The sequence below is a fragment of the Acyrthosiphon pisum genome, chromosome X (genome assembly GCF_005508785.2).
Source record: "Acyrthosiphon pisum isolate AL4f chromosome X, pea_aphid_22Mar2018_4r6ur, whole genome shotgun sequence".
NCBI lineage: Eukaryota > Metazoa > Arthropoda > Insecta > Hemiptera > Aphididae > Acyrthosiphon > Acyrthosiphon pisum.
Genome location: NC_042493.1, coordinates 96,964,843 through 96,983,535, shown reverse-complemented (window position 1 = coordinate 96,983,535; position 18,693 = coordinate 96,964,843). Strand labels below are relative to the sequence as shown.

The window sequence follows — 18,693 nt, the reverse complement described above, 5'->3', positions numbered from 1 at the left end:
GAATGAATGAACATCAGTACGTGTTCGTTTATCACGGTGTTCGCATATCACGTTATTCGTTATTACTTATTATTAACTAGTGTTGTATACCAGTATTTTTAAAAATTAAGTTGTTATTTATTTATTTAATTATCGTGTTTATATACTACTTATTTTTTAGTTTTTACTACCAAAATTGCAATATGTTTTATGATTTTTTAAAAATAATATAAAAATGTTGCTACATAGTTCATATATTTAAGCATATTTTGACTGCATATTTCGATAATTTTTAGTGCAACAAGTCAAGTTCTGAACCTTTAATTTATTTATATATGAAAACTGTAAAAACTTGGTTTTAATCTATACTTAAAACACCCCCCATTTCATAATCCTGGCTACGCCACTGGCCACAAGTAAGCCACTTCTACGGTATTTTAGTATTTTCTTATTAAATTCAACATATATTGACCTACATTAAATAACATTATAGATAGGCTACACACATTTTTTGCTCATTATGTTAATTTAGATTTGATTCATTAGTGGCATATAGTGGCAGGAGATTACTACATATATAATTCTGGCATAATTCCCACTTTTTGCCAATAATGCGGCACTTGTGAGTTAAATCCAAATGTATATTATAATAAGCGATACTTGATTGCATTGATGTTAACTATCTCTAGTGGTATTTAATCATTGATATTGGTCAACTTACATTTGTTAATTATTTATATCATTTATTTTGTTATAACTTAATTATATGTTATAAACTTTTAAATATTGTGATGCTCTGGTTGTCTGTTCTGTAATACTACTATTTTTGTCATTTCAGCAACTAAGCGGTATATTATGGATTTACAATAAGTGGCTGGCGTCGGAATATGTTCCTCTTGACATATTTATGCCTGATAACCAAATCAATAAATATTTTGAAAATGATGTAAGTTTTTAAACATTTTATAAGTATATTTTGTTCTATTGTATTTGATATATTATATTTTAGCGAATTGGAGCATTCCTTTTATCTATTGCTATATATGATAAACTGAAAGTGACTGATAGTAGAGTACTATACAATGTATTGCATAGTTGGATAAGTGTGAGTAATATAATTAACCAACCAATTTAAATTATTACATTACATTTTGTATTATACATGTTGATAATAAACATTCTTATAAAATAATTTTATTTTTTTTAATTTAGACTAATATCAGTGCAGAAATAATAAAATGCCGTCAGTTTGTGCGAGCATTAACTATAGCTATTATCATTGCAAGTTTAAGTTAGTCATTAATTCTGCGATTATGCTAAAATAGTTACTTGATTATTAAATATTATTTTTTAACTTATAGATTCAAAACTTTCATACGAGGATTTCTTTGATCATGTTCATGTGAAATTGTTAACCTATTATATTTGGTCTGAACCTCTTCCAGAACCTGAAATTCAGGCAAGAGAAGTGCAATGTCTGTACGGCATTCAAATTATGTCTGCTGCACTTCAATATCCTAGAGGTTAGTTACCAACAGTTTAATTTTTAGTTTTTTTTATTAATATCACTGTTTTTCCATAAGGAATGGTATTAAGACTGTTCCATAAGCTCTATCAGGATAGTGTTATAAGTAAAGAATCTTTTGAAATATGGAAAAAAGATGACAAATTCAATGCTGGATTTGATGAAGACTTAGAAACAAAAAATATGATTGTTGTAGTTTTAAATCCATTCTTCATTTCACTGGAACCAAACGATTCTGATGAAGATTAAACAACTGAGTAGTATAATAGCATTTACTTATTGGTGCATGTATTCAATATTCAACAATTGACACAAATCCTTTTTTTATTTTATTTTATGGTAGATACTAAGTTATAAACAGTTTATATACATTTAAAAAAAAATGTCAAATATTTATTTCTGTTGGAATTAAATTATTTATACATTTACAAATATTGGTATACATTGTTTTTTTTTTTTATTTGGATGTCACCGCACTATCTGTCTTCTCTCTCTGAACCACATGCAACATATTGACAAAACCCATCTGTATAGAAACATTTTCTCATGTTTTTAAGTAATCTTAGATTAAAACTACAAAACCGATATACCATGATATTATTGAGGGTTTGACATATCAATTTGTCTAAAAACAATTTAAACACCATTTAAATTTACAAGTGATCTCTCAAACATAAAAAAATGATTTTAAGTAAATTCTTTTTGTCCATATTGCGCGTGAATACTATTATCTACAGTTGTATATGTATACTGTTTATATTTTGAACAAACATATAAACTTTTTACTACCCTATCATAAAGTAATTAATAGTTATTAACATATTTTCTTATTTGTTATGGCTAGCGACTGTTCTTATTTGTATTAATGATTCGTGGAAATAGTTCTTACTTTAAAAAAAATGTTTACAACAATTTAAATTAAATATTCAAAATTAAAATATTTTCATTACGATTATATTTAATTTAATATAAAAATAATTTTGTTCAGTCACATTATAATACATGTGTGTATGCTATTTCTGATATTAACCATAGAAAGTAAAATTGACATTTCAAAATACACCTATAATGACAAAATGTCAGGAACAAAATAACAATTTTTTAATATTTTGTTACTTGTGGAACTAATTTCAGTGTTGGGTTTGCTAAATTTGATTTATATATATATGTATTGTATAGTACCAGTGACGATGAAAGTTTTAATTAAGATCAGCTGTCAATTAATGTATTGTACTTCTGTCTTATACTCTCATTATAATAGCATACTACACGTGACAATTATTGTTTGGTGCCTGACTATAATTATTCTTGTCAATCGAATTGAAATATGATTAAAGTTTTAGGAAGGCACAAAAGTATGAGGTGAATTCCATAAAAATAGTACAATTGTACAACTAAAGGGTTAACATTTTATGAATATTTATACTGTGCTACTATAGTAATTTATTTTACTATTCGTGGACTTGGAATCAAAGAGTTCTATGTGACAATGTCAAAATTGTTCAGTAAAGCGTTTTTAAGATTCAAAAATTAAAATGACGTATTTTTGCCCAAGCAATTTTGAAATAATTGGTATCAAAAAAATTTTGATGCACACATTTCATTTATTTTATTGTTATTGTTATTAACATATACAAATAATAATAACATTCCTGTTCTTATAACTTATAACCAATTTTTCTCTGACATTTACCCACCTGTACAAAATTAAAATGGTCACTGTAATGGATTGTGTTAAATTTGAATTTAATAATATAATATCATTGTATAAGATAAATGTTTCTTAGCAAACACAGTCAGTCAGCCTATGATATTACTAAGTATATTTGATGATATTATTGTGAATTAAGTAGCTTATACTTAACCTATTTACTTTGTTTTAAATTTTTAATAACTTTTTATACATTTTTAACTACGAAATAATTTTGAAATTTTCCATTTGATAAATTACGACAAAATTTGAACTTTAAATGATTATAAAAATAACGTGCCTATATATTAATATTTTTCATCTGCTATTGTAACAATATATCAGGAGTCTTGTATTAATTTTTCACGCTTTTTGACCTAACAAATAAAATATTATTGATATTTATAGAAAAAAAACTAAAAAAAAAAAATTTGAAATTGTCCGTAAACAATTGAAAACCCAAAACGAGTCAAAATATTTTCAAAATTGTATTGTGTATAGAAAATGGGAATATAAACATTCAGTTAAATTTTCAAGTATCTACAGTTATTCGTTCATTTGTTTTATAGTTAGGTACGGCAAAAACAAATCGATTTAGTCATAAACCGATTTTGCCTAAAAGATCCCGTTTTTCCTTAGTTTGTATGTTGTTTTTCCCGGCGCTTTTGAAATCTATTGGTAATTTTAAATTTTGACTTCCCGAATGCACCAACTAGATTCACTTTTCCATCGACCAAGATACTGTTGAAGAAAATCGAGCAGTTTTACTGCCCAAACGGTGGTGACACTAATTATTAACTTAAGTTCAATAAATTAAATAATGGCGTATACGGTGAATTTGGTTCTCTATATAGGTATAAATAAACTGTAGAGATCTATTTTGAATAGCCTCTGATTCATTAACTAAACCTAATTGATAGTAAGATAGTAGACATATTATATAGACATGTACCTATCAACTATAATATAAACATTCAGTGAAATGTTCATCTATATTCGGTTAAATTTTTAAAGTTACCACTAAAGAACAAAATAAATTTTTTCGAAATTGATTTTTTGTTAAAATGATAGTGTTTCCTTAATTTTTTGTTTTTTATCCTGATGCTTTTTGCTTGTTTTTGTGATTTTTTCACCTTTTATCAAAATTCGAACTTAAGATTCTTATAAAAAAATGTGTGCATATGTATTTTTAATGTTTTTTAACTGCAATTGTAACAATATATCAGAAATCTTATATTAAATTTTCACGTTTTTTGACCCAATGACTACAATTTTATTGGCGTTCGCAAAAAGTTCAAATATCGAGTCAAATTATTAGGAATTGATAGAATAAACATATGATATAAACTTCATGTTTCTACGGTTATTCGTGTTTTTCATTACAACAAAATAAGAAAATCGCTACCTACTTGAGAAATGGAGTAAATATCCTGTTGTAAAAATTTGAACTTCAAACGCTCATAAAAATTTAATTTAACTTTCTTATAGACATTTTCTGTTTGTTAAATGTAGATAACTTTATAAGGAATCTTGTATTAAATTTTAAAAATAAAAATTTTTAGGAATTTCTAACCCAAAATCATTTGCACATTTTCTTGATTTTACGCCTTTTGTCAAAATTTAAACTTAAAATGATTATAAAAAAAAAAAAATGTAACTGGATTTTTAATATTTTTCAAATTGTATTGTAACAATATATTAAGAGCCTTGTATTAAATTTATGTTGAGTAGTTTTGGAGGGCATTGCACGCAAACCCGTTGTACGCTTAATTTTTATATGATATATATTATGTGTCTTATTGCTGGCTTGCAGAGTCACATAGACCTGTCTAAGAACTTAGCTACAGTAGGCACCGTTTAGGTGACACAAAGTATAATTACCTATGTAGGTACTCAACATACGTGAATCTAAATAATAGTCATTGAGACGACTCTAGGATCACATAATAAGCAATAACTTCACAATAGTGGAGCAATAGTTAGTTTTATTATTGACTTTACACAATCTTGTAAAAGATACTTTTATAAAGTATTCAAGTACAGATACACATACTTATTTTCAAATAACTAAATTCAAATAAGTATTTAAAATCAGTATCTGAATACTTGAAAAAAATAGTATTTAAGTACAAATACAAATACTTTTAAAAAGTATTCACAGATACTTTCAAATACTTTTTTTTTTTTTTAATGTGTTTTACCTTTTTACCCTGGCCCAATGAGTAATGATTTTATAGATAAATTGATTCATTAGTAAACTGAAATATTTTTTTATTTTAACACCATCTAGTTTTAAATGTTAAAAAATATAATAAAATCAGCACGATATAGAAATCAATGGACTGTATACATTTAATTAAATTATAGATCACTAAAAATATTACAATATATACCAAAAACACAACGATGAACGATCTATAAATAAAAATGTTGTACAATTTCAAATATGTATTATTGTATTTAATTTTGGCGTCCCTGTAAATAAAGTAAGACGAAAAAAAGTATTTAAAAATAATATTTGATTTTAAATACAGATACTCTCAAAAAAGTATTCAAATATATAAACTCAACATAATTAGGTAATTTTCGTGATTTTTCCATATTTTGTCAATTTTTGAACTTTAAATGCTAATAAAAAAAAACTGTGACTAAGGATTTTTAATATTTTTCAAATGTCATTGTAACAATATAGTAGGAGCCCTGTATTAAATTTTCAAGTATTTTTACTCAACAAATAAAGTTTTATTGACATTCATAGAAAAAAAAACTAATTAAATTGGAAACTGAAATTGTCCGTAAACAGCTCAAAACAAATCAAAATATTTTGAAAAATTTATCATGTATAGAAAATGGAAATATAATTAACCGGTGAAAATTTCATGTATCTACAGTCATTCGTTTTAAAGTTATACCAAAAATCAAAATTAATTTTCTCGAAAACAGATTTTACGTAATAATTCCCGTTTTTCCTTAATTTTTCTTTTGTTTTTCACAGCGCTTTTGAAAACTATTGGAAAAATTTTACTTTTGACCCCCCCCCCCCCAAAGTACCAACTAGATTCACTTTCCTATCAGAAAAGGTACTGTTGAAGAAAATCCAAGCACTTTTACTGTCCTAAAAGGTGATGACAGACACAAAAATAAAAAATAAAAATAAAAAAAAACACACATCATTGTAAAATCAATACATTCATCGTTCCACTCAGAATCTAAAATGATTGTGAGTAACTATTAAGTTTTGCGTTTTTAGACAATTTTAGTGTCTGCTCCAGGTTGGACCCGGGGCCCCCCAAATGTATGTAAGCCTTGGGGCCCGTGTGCGCGGCATGCTCTGCACACCCGGTTTTTGCGGCACTGCATGTGAGGGTACTAAACTATACATTTTTTTTTTTTTGGAATATCCAAAATACCTAGATACGCGATAATCGCGTTTTGAAGAAACACTCAACAGACGAAGATTACCGATTATCTTGTATCGTAAATAATGTGTGTGTTTTGACATCTGTACAACTCATAGACAAAGAAAATAACAGTATATTTTACACCTTATTCGGTGTCTTAATAATTGTGCTAACTTCGCGGGTTATTACCTATACCGGTACCTACAAGGCTTAGAAAGTACCTACCACGAGTTTTAAATTGTAATTTTTCGTTTAAAACCTACCTATTGTTGATTTCAAGGCTTAAAATATCTTATAGGTATATCTACATTATATGATTTATCATTTTTATAATATACGAAATATAGATTATATTTATATAGATTAAATATAGATGTAAAAAATATAGATTTTAAAAATATTATACATAATATCTCGTTTCACTCAGAATATAATATTTTTTATTAAATTGAAAGTCATTTTTGAATAATTAGATTAAAACCATTGGTAATTAATTAGGTACCTACATTTTACGCAAATACAATTATTAAGATTATTTTACATTTATATAAGTTATGATAAAAGATGACGATTCTTATAATGTAGATAAATGGTTTGGCATCAATAATAATAAATGATGAATTATAATTATTACCTATTTCATATGTTTGTTGACGTTATTTCATTCTGATATAAATTAAAAATAATAAGTTAGGTATTTCTAAGTTTCAACTTCAAATTTAATTTAAACTAAAAATTGAAACATAAGGTAATAAAATAACTTAATAGTGAACAAAAATGTTGAATTCAAATTCTAGTCGACAATTTTGAGGATTACACCCCCCCCCCCACCATGATTTTTTTTGTGATCGTCCCTGACTGAGAAATGTATAAATTTAACCTCTAAGGTACCTACCAACTAGCTTCACTTTCAGAAAAGATACCTGTTGAAGTTGAATATGCAAGCATTTGTCTACTAAAAAAACTATAAAAACTCTAAAAAGTTTCTTCGGACGGAAAAAAAACACTATAAATATCATCAAAATGTATAAATGTATCGCTCCAAATTCAGAATAAAAAAGGTGGGTAAGTGGATGTCACTGTGCTGTAGGCTACAGTAGATTACAAGTGGGTCACTGTATAATGGATGGTATTAAATTTGAATTCAATGATATAATATCAATGTATAAGAAAAACGATTTTAAGCGGAGACGGTATGTGAGTCTAGGTATTCAGACTTAGCTGAATCCCGGATAAAAAGACCAAGGGAAAAAAGAACATTGAAAAAAAGAACACGGAAAAAAGGAACAATTTACAATTTTTGAAATTTTTAAAAATGTTAAGAAAGTACCAGTGCGCAACCAGGGCTGAAATGTTGGGTGGGCTGTATGCCTCCACACCACCATATATGTTCACTTAAGAATATAAAAAATCGGAACGATTCTGTTTTAGCAACTTTTCGATTTTTAAAATTTTTTTTTTTAAATATGTGTTTTAGAGTGCTTTGTAAGAATGTAAAAAAAAACCCCGAACAAACTTCGTTTTGAAGTTATTGATGAAAAACTTCAAAAACTATATATTTTTCGTATATAACGTATAACCCAGTGTTTCTCAACCTTTTTACTGTAGCGACCCCCTTTTTGAATTTCAATTTTTTAGCGACCCCCTACATATATTTTTTTTAAATACTATTAATAATCAATACGAAAATTACTGTGCATTGTACACAGCATAAAATATAATACTATATATTATAATTATACAACATATCATATTATAATTATTTTTAATCAACAAAATGTATACCAAATATTTACAGATACATATAATAGACACAATTTTAATTCGTACGTGACCCTAAATAATAAGTTGGCGACCCCAGGTTGAGAAACACTGGTATAACCTACTACCTATAAAAGACACAAAATATATACCTATTATATTTTATGACATAATAAATATATATTTTATAATTTTAATCAGTCTTTCTACGATAGTGTCATTAACAGTTTTGTTTTTTCAAATAACTTTATTTCTAATGACAATCAGTAATATCTAATGTATGATGATTTAGGATTCTTGTAATTAAATAGTTTAAAAAAAACGATGATCTCAATTCCTATTTCCTACTGTAAAGGACATAACATTAAATGTAGATAACACCTTTTAGAAATGTCTCCAATCCAACCACCATGCCAGTCATAGATATATTCTCATCTCTAAACTATCTGTTCTTATCATCCCAGGTTACCGCGGAAAACAACTGAATCGAGATTGATGGCGTGCCCTTTTATTTAAATAAATACACCCATGCATGCCATGAAATTCCATCAATGGATAGATTCTATTATTCTTCACGCAAGACTAAATAACAACCTATCCAACTTTCACTCAAGCATCACTTTCGCTTACAGGCTGATGGATATATTTAAAATGGACAGAAAAAAAAACGATCATTATTGTGAATAAATAAATATAATTTAATGCTTCAATTAAAATAAATTAAATGATCAAGTTACAATGAGAAAAAACATTTTCTCAAGCCTCAATTGGATAGTTTGTGAAGATGAAACGCGGTACGTCATTGTTGGAGAGGTCGGATAGTGCTTCGGTCGTGCTCGAAGGGTAATACGAAGTCCCGGATTTTTGTGGTTGTTGTTGGTGTTGTTCTGATTGTGGCTGTTGTTGGTGTTTTTCTGATTGTGGCTGTTGTTGGTGTTGTTCTGATTGTGGCTGTTGTTGTTGTTGTTGTTGTTGTTGTTGTTGTTGTTGTTGTTGATGATGCTGTTGTACATTTTCACCCTTACGTACTGGGCACAGGCATGGTACCCATTTTATGTCAGAGTTAAAATGGGTTTCAAAGATAGATTGTAACTGAAAAAAAGCCAATCATTTGTTCAATAAACTGGATATAATAATATGTTATCATAATATAAATATATAGGTACCTCTAATACAAGTAGTAACATTGAGGTAGGTCGCGAGTTAAAACCTATGTAAATATATACGGTATTTGTGAACTACCAAATACCTTTCACCTATTTTATTTATTATAATTTATTTTATTCGCATGGCAAATAATTAAACAAGAAAAAACCTTGTCTATAAAGTATACATTATTACATAATATAATAATAATAATAGTTATAACTATACTTGTTATATCGTTTTATGAACAAAAAATATACCAATTACATCATATTATTACATTTCAAATATTTTTATTTTATTTTTCATAAACCATCAATATACGTATATTATATTTTATTACAAAAATAATTAAACAATTGATTTAAACACTTATTTATTTTTACATGACGATTGATTATGACATCGATTGTTACATAACATATTATTTTTAAAACATGCACACCTACTTGATTGGCAAGGAGTTTTTGCCTTACACGAACAAGACAAAAATCCTTGACATACTGAAATTTTTTTAATCATTTTTCACAACGAAAATTCAACATTTTTATCAACTTCATCAGTAGTGAGAAATTGAGTTTTTTTCAAACATTCACTACTGAACCATCCTTTAAGTAAACCATATTTTATAATAATATTATTATTATTATAATATTATTTCATAATATAGATCACTGTTGAAACATTATTATCTTTATTGATATATTGAAAAATATGTTATGTAACAGTTGATGTCATAATCAATCGTGAAAAATAAACTAAAAATATTTGTAATGTAATAATATTTTGTTAAAATATAATTTATTATTTATATAATAAAATATACTATACGTATAATGATGGTTTATGAAAAATAAAATAAAAATATTTGTAATGTAATATGATGTAATTGGTATATTTTTGTTCATAAAACAATATAGAAATGTATAGTTATAATACTATAATGATATAATATAATCATTTATTGCTAAATAACATAACAATTTTGTTTTGCAACAATTACACAAAGTACACAAAATAGGTAATGTCTATTTCATGAAATGGATGTCCATATAATGTATTTACGTCAAAATTCACGATCTGGACTAATTTCACTATCTGGATATCCAGTTCATGAAATGAGTGATTTCACTATGTGGATGCGTCATATATATAAATATAGCATTTATTATATAGCATTTATTATATAATATCTACTATATTATTATAGGCATGCTAATAGGCATACTTTGCACAACAACTATGGAAATCACGCTCCCTTCAAGAAGCAAACTTTTTTTCAATATCCTTGAAAAAAAAAATATTAGAAAGTAGGTAAATAAATAAAACATAAGTCTACTGATAGAGTAGGTGTTGTTCGTATAAATATAAATATATAGATATAATACGACCGAAGATATAAAAACGATGGGCCTTATGGAATCAGTTGGTGTAGGGATTGCTTGGCAGAGGTGACGACGACGACGACGATGACGACTTTAACGGACGATGGTAATAAGAGCTAGCTGACTATGTCATCGCGACAATTGTCGCGCAAAGTTAAGCACACGCCCATGCAAATTATTTTTGTTTAAAAGTGTAGGTACGCACTATGCATAAACACGTGCATGCGCAATACGATGAAAAAAAATTTAGGTAAATCGAAGAAGAAAGCCGAGATTCTTACATATAGAAGACGGACTCGTTTGACGTGGCGGGATAAGAGGGTGAGAATTTAACAAAATCCCGCGCAAACGACTATACGCCTATTGTACAAGTGGAATGACAGGGAGTATAATAATCACAATGTGTAGGTATGAGTAGACATGTATGTTTATATAATATATACGACTATTACACAGAGGCCCATAAATATATTTCAGTCTACTAAATGCATTACGGTGGCGGTGCATTGCCACGTGTACCTATAACCCGTTGGTACAGCCGTACAGGTAAATTATATACACGAACTACGGTCTACGCTGTTGCGAGCGGACACACGACGTGAAATTCTGGAGGGGAAACGCCGAGGGAATATATTGACATTGCGTGCATGCCTAGTGCCTAGTACTTGGATGTATAATAATGAAGTATAGTTAGGTATATATACCATTTAACGAGACGCGCATTGCCGCTATACCGCAATTAGGATGTTGTAGCGAGCTTATCGATTTACGACTGTCATAACGCGGCTTAGTGTGCTCCGGTATAATATACGTATATATATTATTATAGGTACGACGATACCTCGTAAAATGTAATGTAGTAATACTAGTAGATATATATTATTACGACAACGACCTGTCGACAGGGGTGGACCGGCTATTTTTGGCCCGGGGTGCGAAATTAATTAGGTGCCCGTAATTTTTTTTCAAACCTACCTAAATTAGGAAACAGCCCTTAGTTTTATAAGTAAATATAAAAAAAAATTTAAGGATAACATGTTGCTTATTTGTAGAGATGTTGAAATATGGTATTTTATTTTTGTTTTGTATAATAGCGTATTATACCAGTATTATACCGTAACCGACTGTGGTAATCGGGGGCCCGGATCATAAATACAAATGGGGGCCCGGGATGCTACTTGGTGTATAGCACCCTGGGCCAGTCCGCCCCTGCCTGTCGACGTCGTTATAGCAATGACACGTGCGTGGAACGAATCTTTTTTGAATGTATATAGACTGATTAAGTATATGGGTAGACGATTCGCTTAGAGTACGTTGTGAGTACACCGTGTGCCCGCGAAGGTCGTACAGGAAGCTGCAGAGTTGACAAATTTGGTTGAGATCTTGACGTAAGGTAGATAACACTATATTTTATACTAAGGTACTCGTTATTTTTGTTTTTGATATTTCGCGCGTGTCTATAATTAACTCTCTAGTATTTAGTAAACTGTAGAATTTATTATTTACATATTATTTTGATTGAGTCGGAAAAATATGTGAATGATGATAATATTAACATTTTATAGAGACACAGACAACAGAAATTAGCGTTCACGATGATTCAATGATTATACCCTCTCCTATGACTCGAATGCTTGAAAACGGGCACAGATTATACTATACGTTTATAAATACGCTGCAGGCATAATAATATTATATTATATATGGGAGAAAAAAAATGTACCTATAGTCTATACATAAATATAATATATAGGTATGTATAGGTACTATACACACGTGTATAAAATAATATAGGCGCATTAGAGAAAACCTATTTCAGCTTTTACATTCCGTTGTCTGTTTTTTCTGTTCGCGATCCTCGAACTCGATAAACTGTAGTAGGTAGACATATCCATGGCGTACACGTATCTATAGGCTATAGCTTATTATACATGTACCGTACACGTTAAGGACGCGCGTATGAAGGTTAGGTAAGTGATTTATTTATGTTTGTTTTTAGATTTTAATAAATGTGTTTCCGACCCGAAAAATTACATGTTTTGTTTGAGAAGCCACTCGATTCTACGTACTCCTTAGATCTGATATGTAACCGGTTGATTTATGGTCGTTGATGATTTAAGGTTTAAACGGTGAAGGTAGTCCTACGTTAATTGTATTCTTTCAATTTAATTTGTAACCGGTTAATTCATGGTCGTTGAAGATTGAAAGTCTAAACAGTAAGGTAGCGATATCGACTCTTGAGTGCCAAACTGTAACCGGTTAATGTATGGTCTTTTGGTAACTCAAGTGTCGATAGAGTTATATCACTGAAAAGTGCATATACGACATATGATTATCCTTGTAAGACGTAAATAATAACTTTATGACTGTATTTTAATGATGCTCACTGGTAACTGTGTCATAAGAGATATTATATAAATGTATTACCATGTTTCATTTTACCTAAGTGAATATTGTAATTTTTGTCAAAAAAAAAAAAATAAAATCATAGTTATATGAATGAACATTTATTTATTATTAAGAAGAAGTCGAACTTCTCAAGTATTAATATTTTACATAATCTTGGATCACTTAATTATTAAAATATCGTTACAAACCAACGAGAGAACACAGATAATGTTTTGACATTTGATAATAGGTCTATTCACTCTAATATTTAAGCTAACAACATAACATTGGAACTACTGGACGTACATTTTGATATATTATATTATTATGCGTTAGGAAGACGGAGACAACACAATATGCGGTTACGACGTTCTATTAACAATGTTATAACATAATAATATAATATAATTCATGTGTCGTTTTAACAACCAATTTTTGACAAGATGCTTATATTTTTTTTCATAAAAAATGAATATGATCAAATGGATATGGTAAATTCAATATAAAAACAATAAAAAAAATGTAATTAAATTTCATAACTGAAAATTTAAAATATACATCCTAGGTATTTAATCAGAAATCCTATGTTTTAACGATATAATAATTGATCTTTCGAAATTAATCTATAACTCTTCCCCACAAACACAATTTTTTATAACTTATTTTTAACTGAAATTAAAAAATCATAAAGCTGCGTACACACTTGTAACATTTGCGCGTAACATCCTTTGATGCGGCCAAATTTACCGACAATTGGTGGAACGGTGTTACGGCGTTACGGCGTAACAGAAAATGTTACAAGTGTGTACGCGGCTTAAAAGCAACCAATTAAAGTATTAAACATATATCCTGCAGAAAACTAAATATTGTGTTAATCATAATATTTTCGTTCTGTAATTTTGTATTGCTTACCAAACTATTATAGAATTAAAAATAATTGTGCATATAGTTGAAGAGGTAAAAATGTCCCATGTGTCCTAGACGTAAGAACCGACAATAAATATTATTATTAATTAGATTTATGGTCATGTGGATCACCAGTGGCGGATTTAAGGGTTCAAAGAAAGTCGGACAATCAATACGAGGGACCTCCTACAAAATGTAACAGTAACATACTTACCCCCATTTCACAGAATATAGATTATAATTAAAATGTAGCTTGACAAAAAACCATGCAATTATAAAAAAGAAAGTGAAGCCAAAAAATTAAACATAAAATTATAAAGGTTTGAGTTACAGTTTAATTTGAGTTACACACTTAACTTTTTGCACTACACACAATTTTAGGAGCTGCTATATACACAAAATTCGATGATAAAATTACCATTTTATATTATAATTCACAAAAACAATAATGATGTGTGTGTATGTTTCTGTGGGTGACGAACCGGTCGGCTAGGTTGGCGAGTTAATTGGTGGTGTGGAGGTAATCACAATAATAGTATGTGCAAATAGTTGCAATTATTATTGCTTCTATTTATAATTTTATACTTAATTTAATAATAATTATACAAATACTTATTTTAAATTTCAATCAATACTTCATAGTTATAGTTATAGCAATTGTAAGAAACAATGTCCAAACCCGTTAAATGTATAAACATAATAATATGAAAAACATAGTGCAAACGTATTAAATTCACAGTCCTGTTTACCACATTTTTCAATATTTATATGTACCTATATGTTGCGAATTTATCGAGAAAACGGTTTCCAATAAATCATTATTTACGCTGCTGATAGTAATAAAAAGATTGTTATTATACTCACAAAATTATTGTTTTTATTTTCATGCAATCATGAACAATATTATAAATTAATTTATAATTATAAATAATCTTATTTGTGATCAATGATAGTGGGTAGAATGTAGAATACCTTACTTAGTTTTACGTAGGTATATAAGTATTTATTTCGATCTTTTCTACTTTATTTAATTATAATATTTTCTGCTTTTGAAGTATTCCTATATGTTTAAATATTATTATTTTATTATGAAAACAATGGTAAATTATATTCGAGTTTGAAATATACTTTTTTTTTGGTTAAAATTTGATAAAAAAATCAATTTTATAATTTAGGTGGGCCTCAGTGAACAATTTAGGAGTGGGCCCCGTTGGCATTTACCGACTAAACGACCGTTAAACCCGCCACTGTGGATCACTAACACAGACGTCTACACTCTACAATCAATAGGACATTACGACGGATGTTTATTAATTTATAATATGCTTTATATATTTAAATGCCTATAACATGTAGGTAGGTACATTTAAACTATTTGAAAGTACCTTAATAATTAACAGTTTTAAATGTCAACTACTATAATATTATTTAGTTTAAATAGGTATATCTATTTACAGCCTACAGGCGCTCGTCCAACGCGATCCATCCTTTGGCCATAGTGACAAATTACTCAGAGCGTAATTAATAAGTCGGTAGGTAGTTAGTTTGAATTACACGCGCGACTAACCAAAATGAAAATTGAATTAAATCGCATGCTTAAATTAATGAGGGAACATTTTAACAGCTATTCGATGATTTGATTCATTTAAATCAAATGTAAATTCACTAGTCACGCAGTGTATACAACCAGACGAACAAGACGAACCTGCGTAAACGTCAATCGACAAACAGATAAAATAGAGAATGTATACACTACCTATACATGTTGTATATTATTATGTATCAGCCTCTCAAGCCATATATACGTAAGTTCCTTAATCGAATAATAATGAGAAGAAATTGCACCCATGCAAATTATAAATATTGACAGGTATATTTTTTAATTTTTATATAGGTAAGTATAAAATTTATAGTAGGCATTATTTACGAAACATATTATGTGGTGTCGTGGCGACCCAAAATGACTTTTTGTTTAGTTAATAGACATTAAAATGTTAAGCACTTAATTCATTTTGAATAAGTCATTAAACGGAAACAAAAACACCTACAAAACACTACCTATAATAAATATACATATTATATTATATATATTTTCATATTATGTAAGTCTTAAGTGTATCAGATACACGTAATTAATCGTGTCTTTAAATTGTAATAAAATATAGAAATTGAACTTTAAAAGGTTAGGTCTTTGGTGCCTAAAATTTTAAGAGTTTCTTGAGTAAATTATATACATTTTGAACGGACATTTGAATTTAATATACCTATTTAATATTATTAATTAATTTTGAACAAATTTATAATTAATCACATTTCAATAATGTCCTCGCTATTAACCTAAATTGTTAAAAAATAATAATATAAAGTATAATTATTACCTTTTGGTGTATTGGTACAGGTACAGCTACTTGATTTGATACAGAATTTTCACTTGATTTTGCCGGCTTGAACTTCATTTGCCACCAATGTGATGTTTCTTTTTGGGGAACTGGCCTATACAATAAAAATACATAGTGAATTAATAAACAAAATATAAAATGATTGTATTTTTGTAGGATTAAAATTTAAAAATAATTATTACCGATGGATGCCTCCTAATGCCAATATTCTATATTTTATAATTTATGCAAGTATACCTAATAAATAGTATATACCGCACTAAACTATATTTTAATATTTTATTATATAAAAAAAACCTAAACTTAATTAACTAGATTATTTATTGTTCATATTTGATGTTTTAAGTGTAATTTTTAAACTATACATTTTTAACAAACGCGGAAGGGCAGTACTACATTAAAATTCAGATGTTTCAATGCTTAAAAATAATTTTGTAAAATATGCTATACATATCATATTATCGTCGAATATAATTTCTATTACAAAATGTTAACATATTTTCTGCGTTACCCATTAGGTTAAGACAATAATTTAAAAAAAAACCCACTCTTACTTTGATTGTTGGGCAACATTATCCACAGGTGAAACGGGTGTACTTGACTTCTTCCAGGAAAACAGAGTTTGGTCCGTACTCAAGACGCACAGGATTAAGATCAGGACCGCCTGCGTAACCAGAAACATATAATACAACTATTATCGTATGGTGCTCTATTATCATATGTACCAACATTTTAACACATGTCGTATTATAATTATGTATTTATGTACATTATATACTAATGAAATTAACTAAAATATTATTATTTATATCGCCACCGTGATTTATTACAGGTGCATAAAAAAATATAAATACACATTATTTTAGAGCATTAAAATATGTTATATCCTAATATAAATATACAATATCTATACATAATACGTGTGACTATAAGTTTAATATAATTCTACGTACCGTAGGGGCGACGTGTTTGGCGTTGGAATACATGACGTGAATTGTGACCGAAGACTCGTTTTGGACGCTACTAACCCTATTTATATACGCACGGATAAAAAAGTAGAGGTAGTCCTACTGCACAGTGCTCTCGTACACCTGGAGGATGAAGACGAGGGTTACGAGAGATACGAGGAGGAGATCGTACGGCGTCGGTGCATCAAACACGAACCCGAAACGCATAATAATTATCTACTTCAGTGGAAACAAGAATTAAAACGAGATCGACGAACTGTGTTACTTATATATAATATCTCTCTCTCTATTATTACCTATAATAAGGGAACGTTTATTTTCTCCCGTTTCCCCTCGTCTTGGGCACATATGCGTGTAAGTACGCGCGCATTTCGTCCGGACCAACCGCTTGTGGTTATACCGCATTCCTGAATAAATTGTTTAAAAACTATATTTTTTTTTTTTTTTTTTTGAACTCCTCGAGGAATCTAATAATGTATGCGTGTGCAGTTAAAAACAGCTCGTTTATAAAGTTAATTAACTATACAGTGTAAAAGCTATACAATTCTATAGAATTATAAAGATGATTAGGAAAATAATAAGAATGCAACGGGACTCGTTAGAAATGGAGATGGTCAGTTATTTTTTTTTTTGTAAATAAACTTGAGATTAGATTATCATCTCCTTAAAATCCAAACCAAATGCAAATCAAACAAATATAATAAAACCTTAAACAGTTCCCTGATAAATTATGCTTACTCACGTCCATAAATATTTATGTACGATAAACAGCCAAAACAAAGAACAACACACTCTTCAAATGTTTACTTTTAAAAAGTAATACACATTGTTGAATAACAATATTATAATATTCTTAAACATTTTCGGGCAGTGTATCTTTTTGGTAATATTGTAAATTGTAATAGGTAAGTACTTAAAACCGTTTGCGATCAATACTCTATTTCAGTCAACAATGCAAACTTTTAAAATTAAACTAATTGTTTATTGGTGATGATCGTTACCATTTTTCATAAACACTTTATGGCAGTTAGTTAAACTCTGAACTAGGTACGAACCTATAGTACAATATTTTCACATTGTGTTATTGAATTCCTATAAAATTAATTAATTTTATTCTTTTTATCTGAGAGACTGTTTAGTTGTCA

The 18,693-nt window shown here is 28.5% G+C and overlaps 2 protein-coding genes across 2 annotated transcripts in view; one reads left to right on the top strand and one right to left on the bottom strand.

Annotated features, from left to right (window-relative positions):
* Positions 1–1,856, top strand: part of LOC100573442 — a 4,692-nt gene extending 2,836 nt beyond the window's left edge. Inside the window, 5 exon segments of the mRNA XM_016801738.2 lie at positions 818–925; positions 989–1,084; positions 1,192–1,270; positions 1,341–1,502; positions 1,563–1,856. Coding sequence (XP_016657227.2) covers positions 818–925; positions 989–1,084; positions 1,192–1,270; positions 1,341–1,502; positions 1,563–1,753 — 636 coding nt within the window. The 3' untranslated portion in view covers positions 1,754–1,856.
* A 7,254-nt stretch (positions 1,857–9,110) lies between these two features.
* On the bottom strand, positions 9,111–17,095 carry LOC100573094 (uncharacterized protein DDB_G0285291). Its single transcript, XM_029485326.1, has 3 exons — positions 17,076–17,095; positions 16,560–16,674; positions 9,111–9,448 (listed from the first exon to the last, which is right to left on the bottom strand). The coding sequence occupies exons 1-3, from the start codon at positions 17,093–17,095 to the stop codon at positions 9,113–9,115; spliced, it is 471 nt and encodes a 156-aa protein (XP_029341186.1). The 3' UTR covers positions 9,111–9,112.
* Between the last annotated feature and the right edge of the window lie 1,598 nt (positions 17,096–18,693).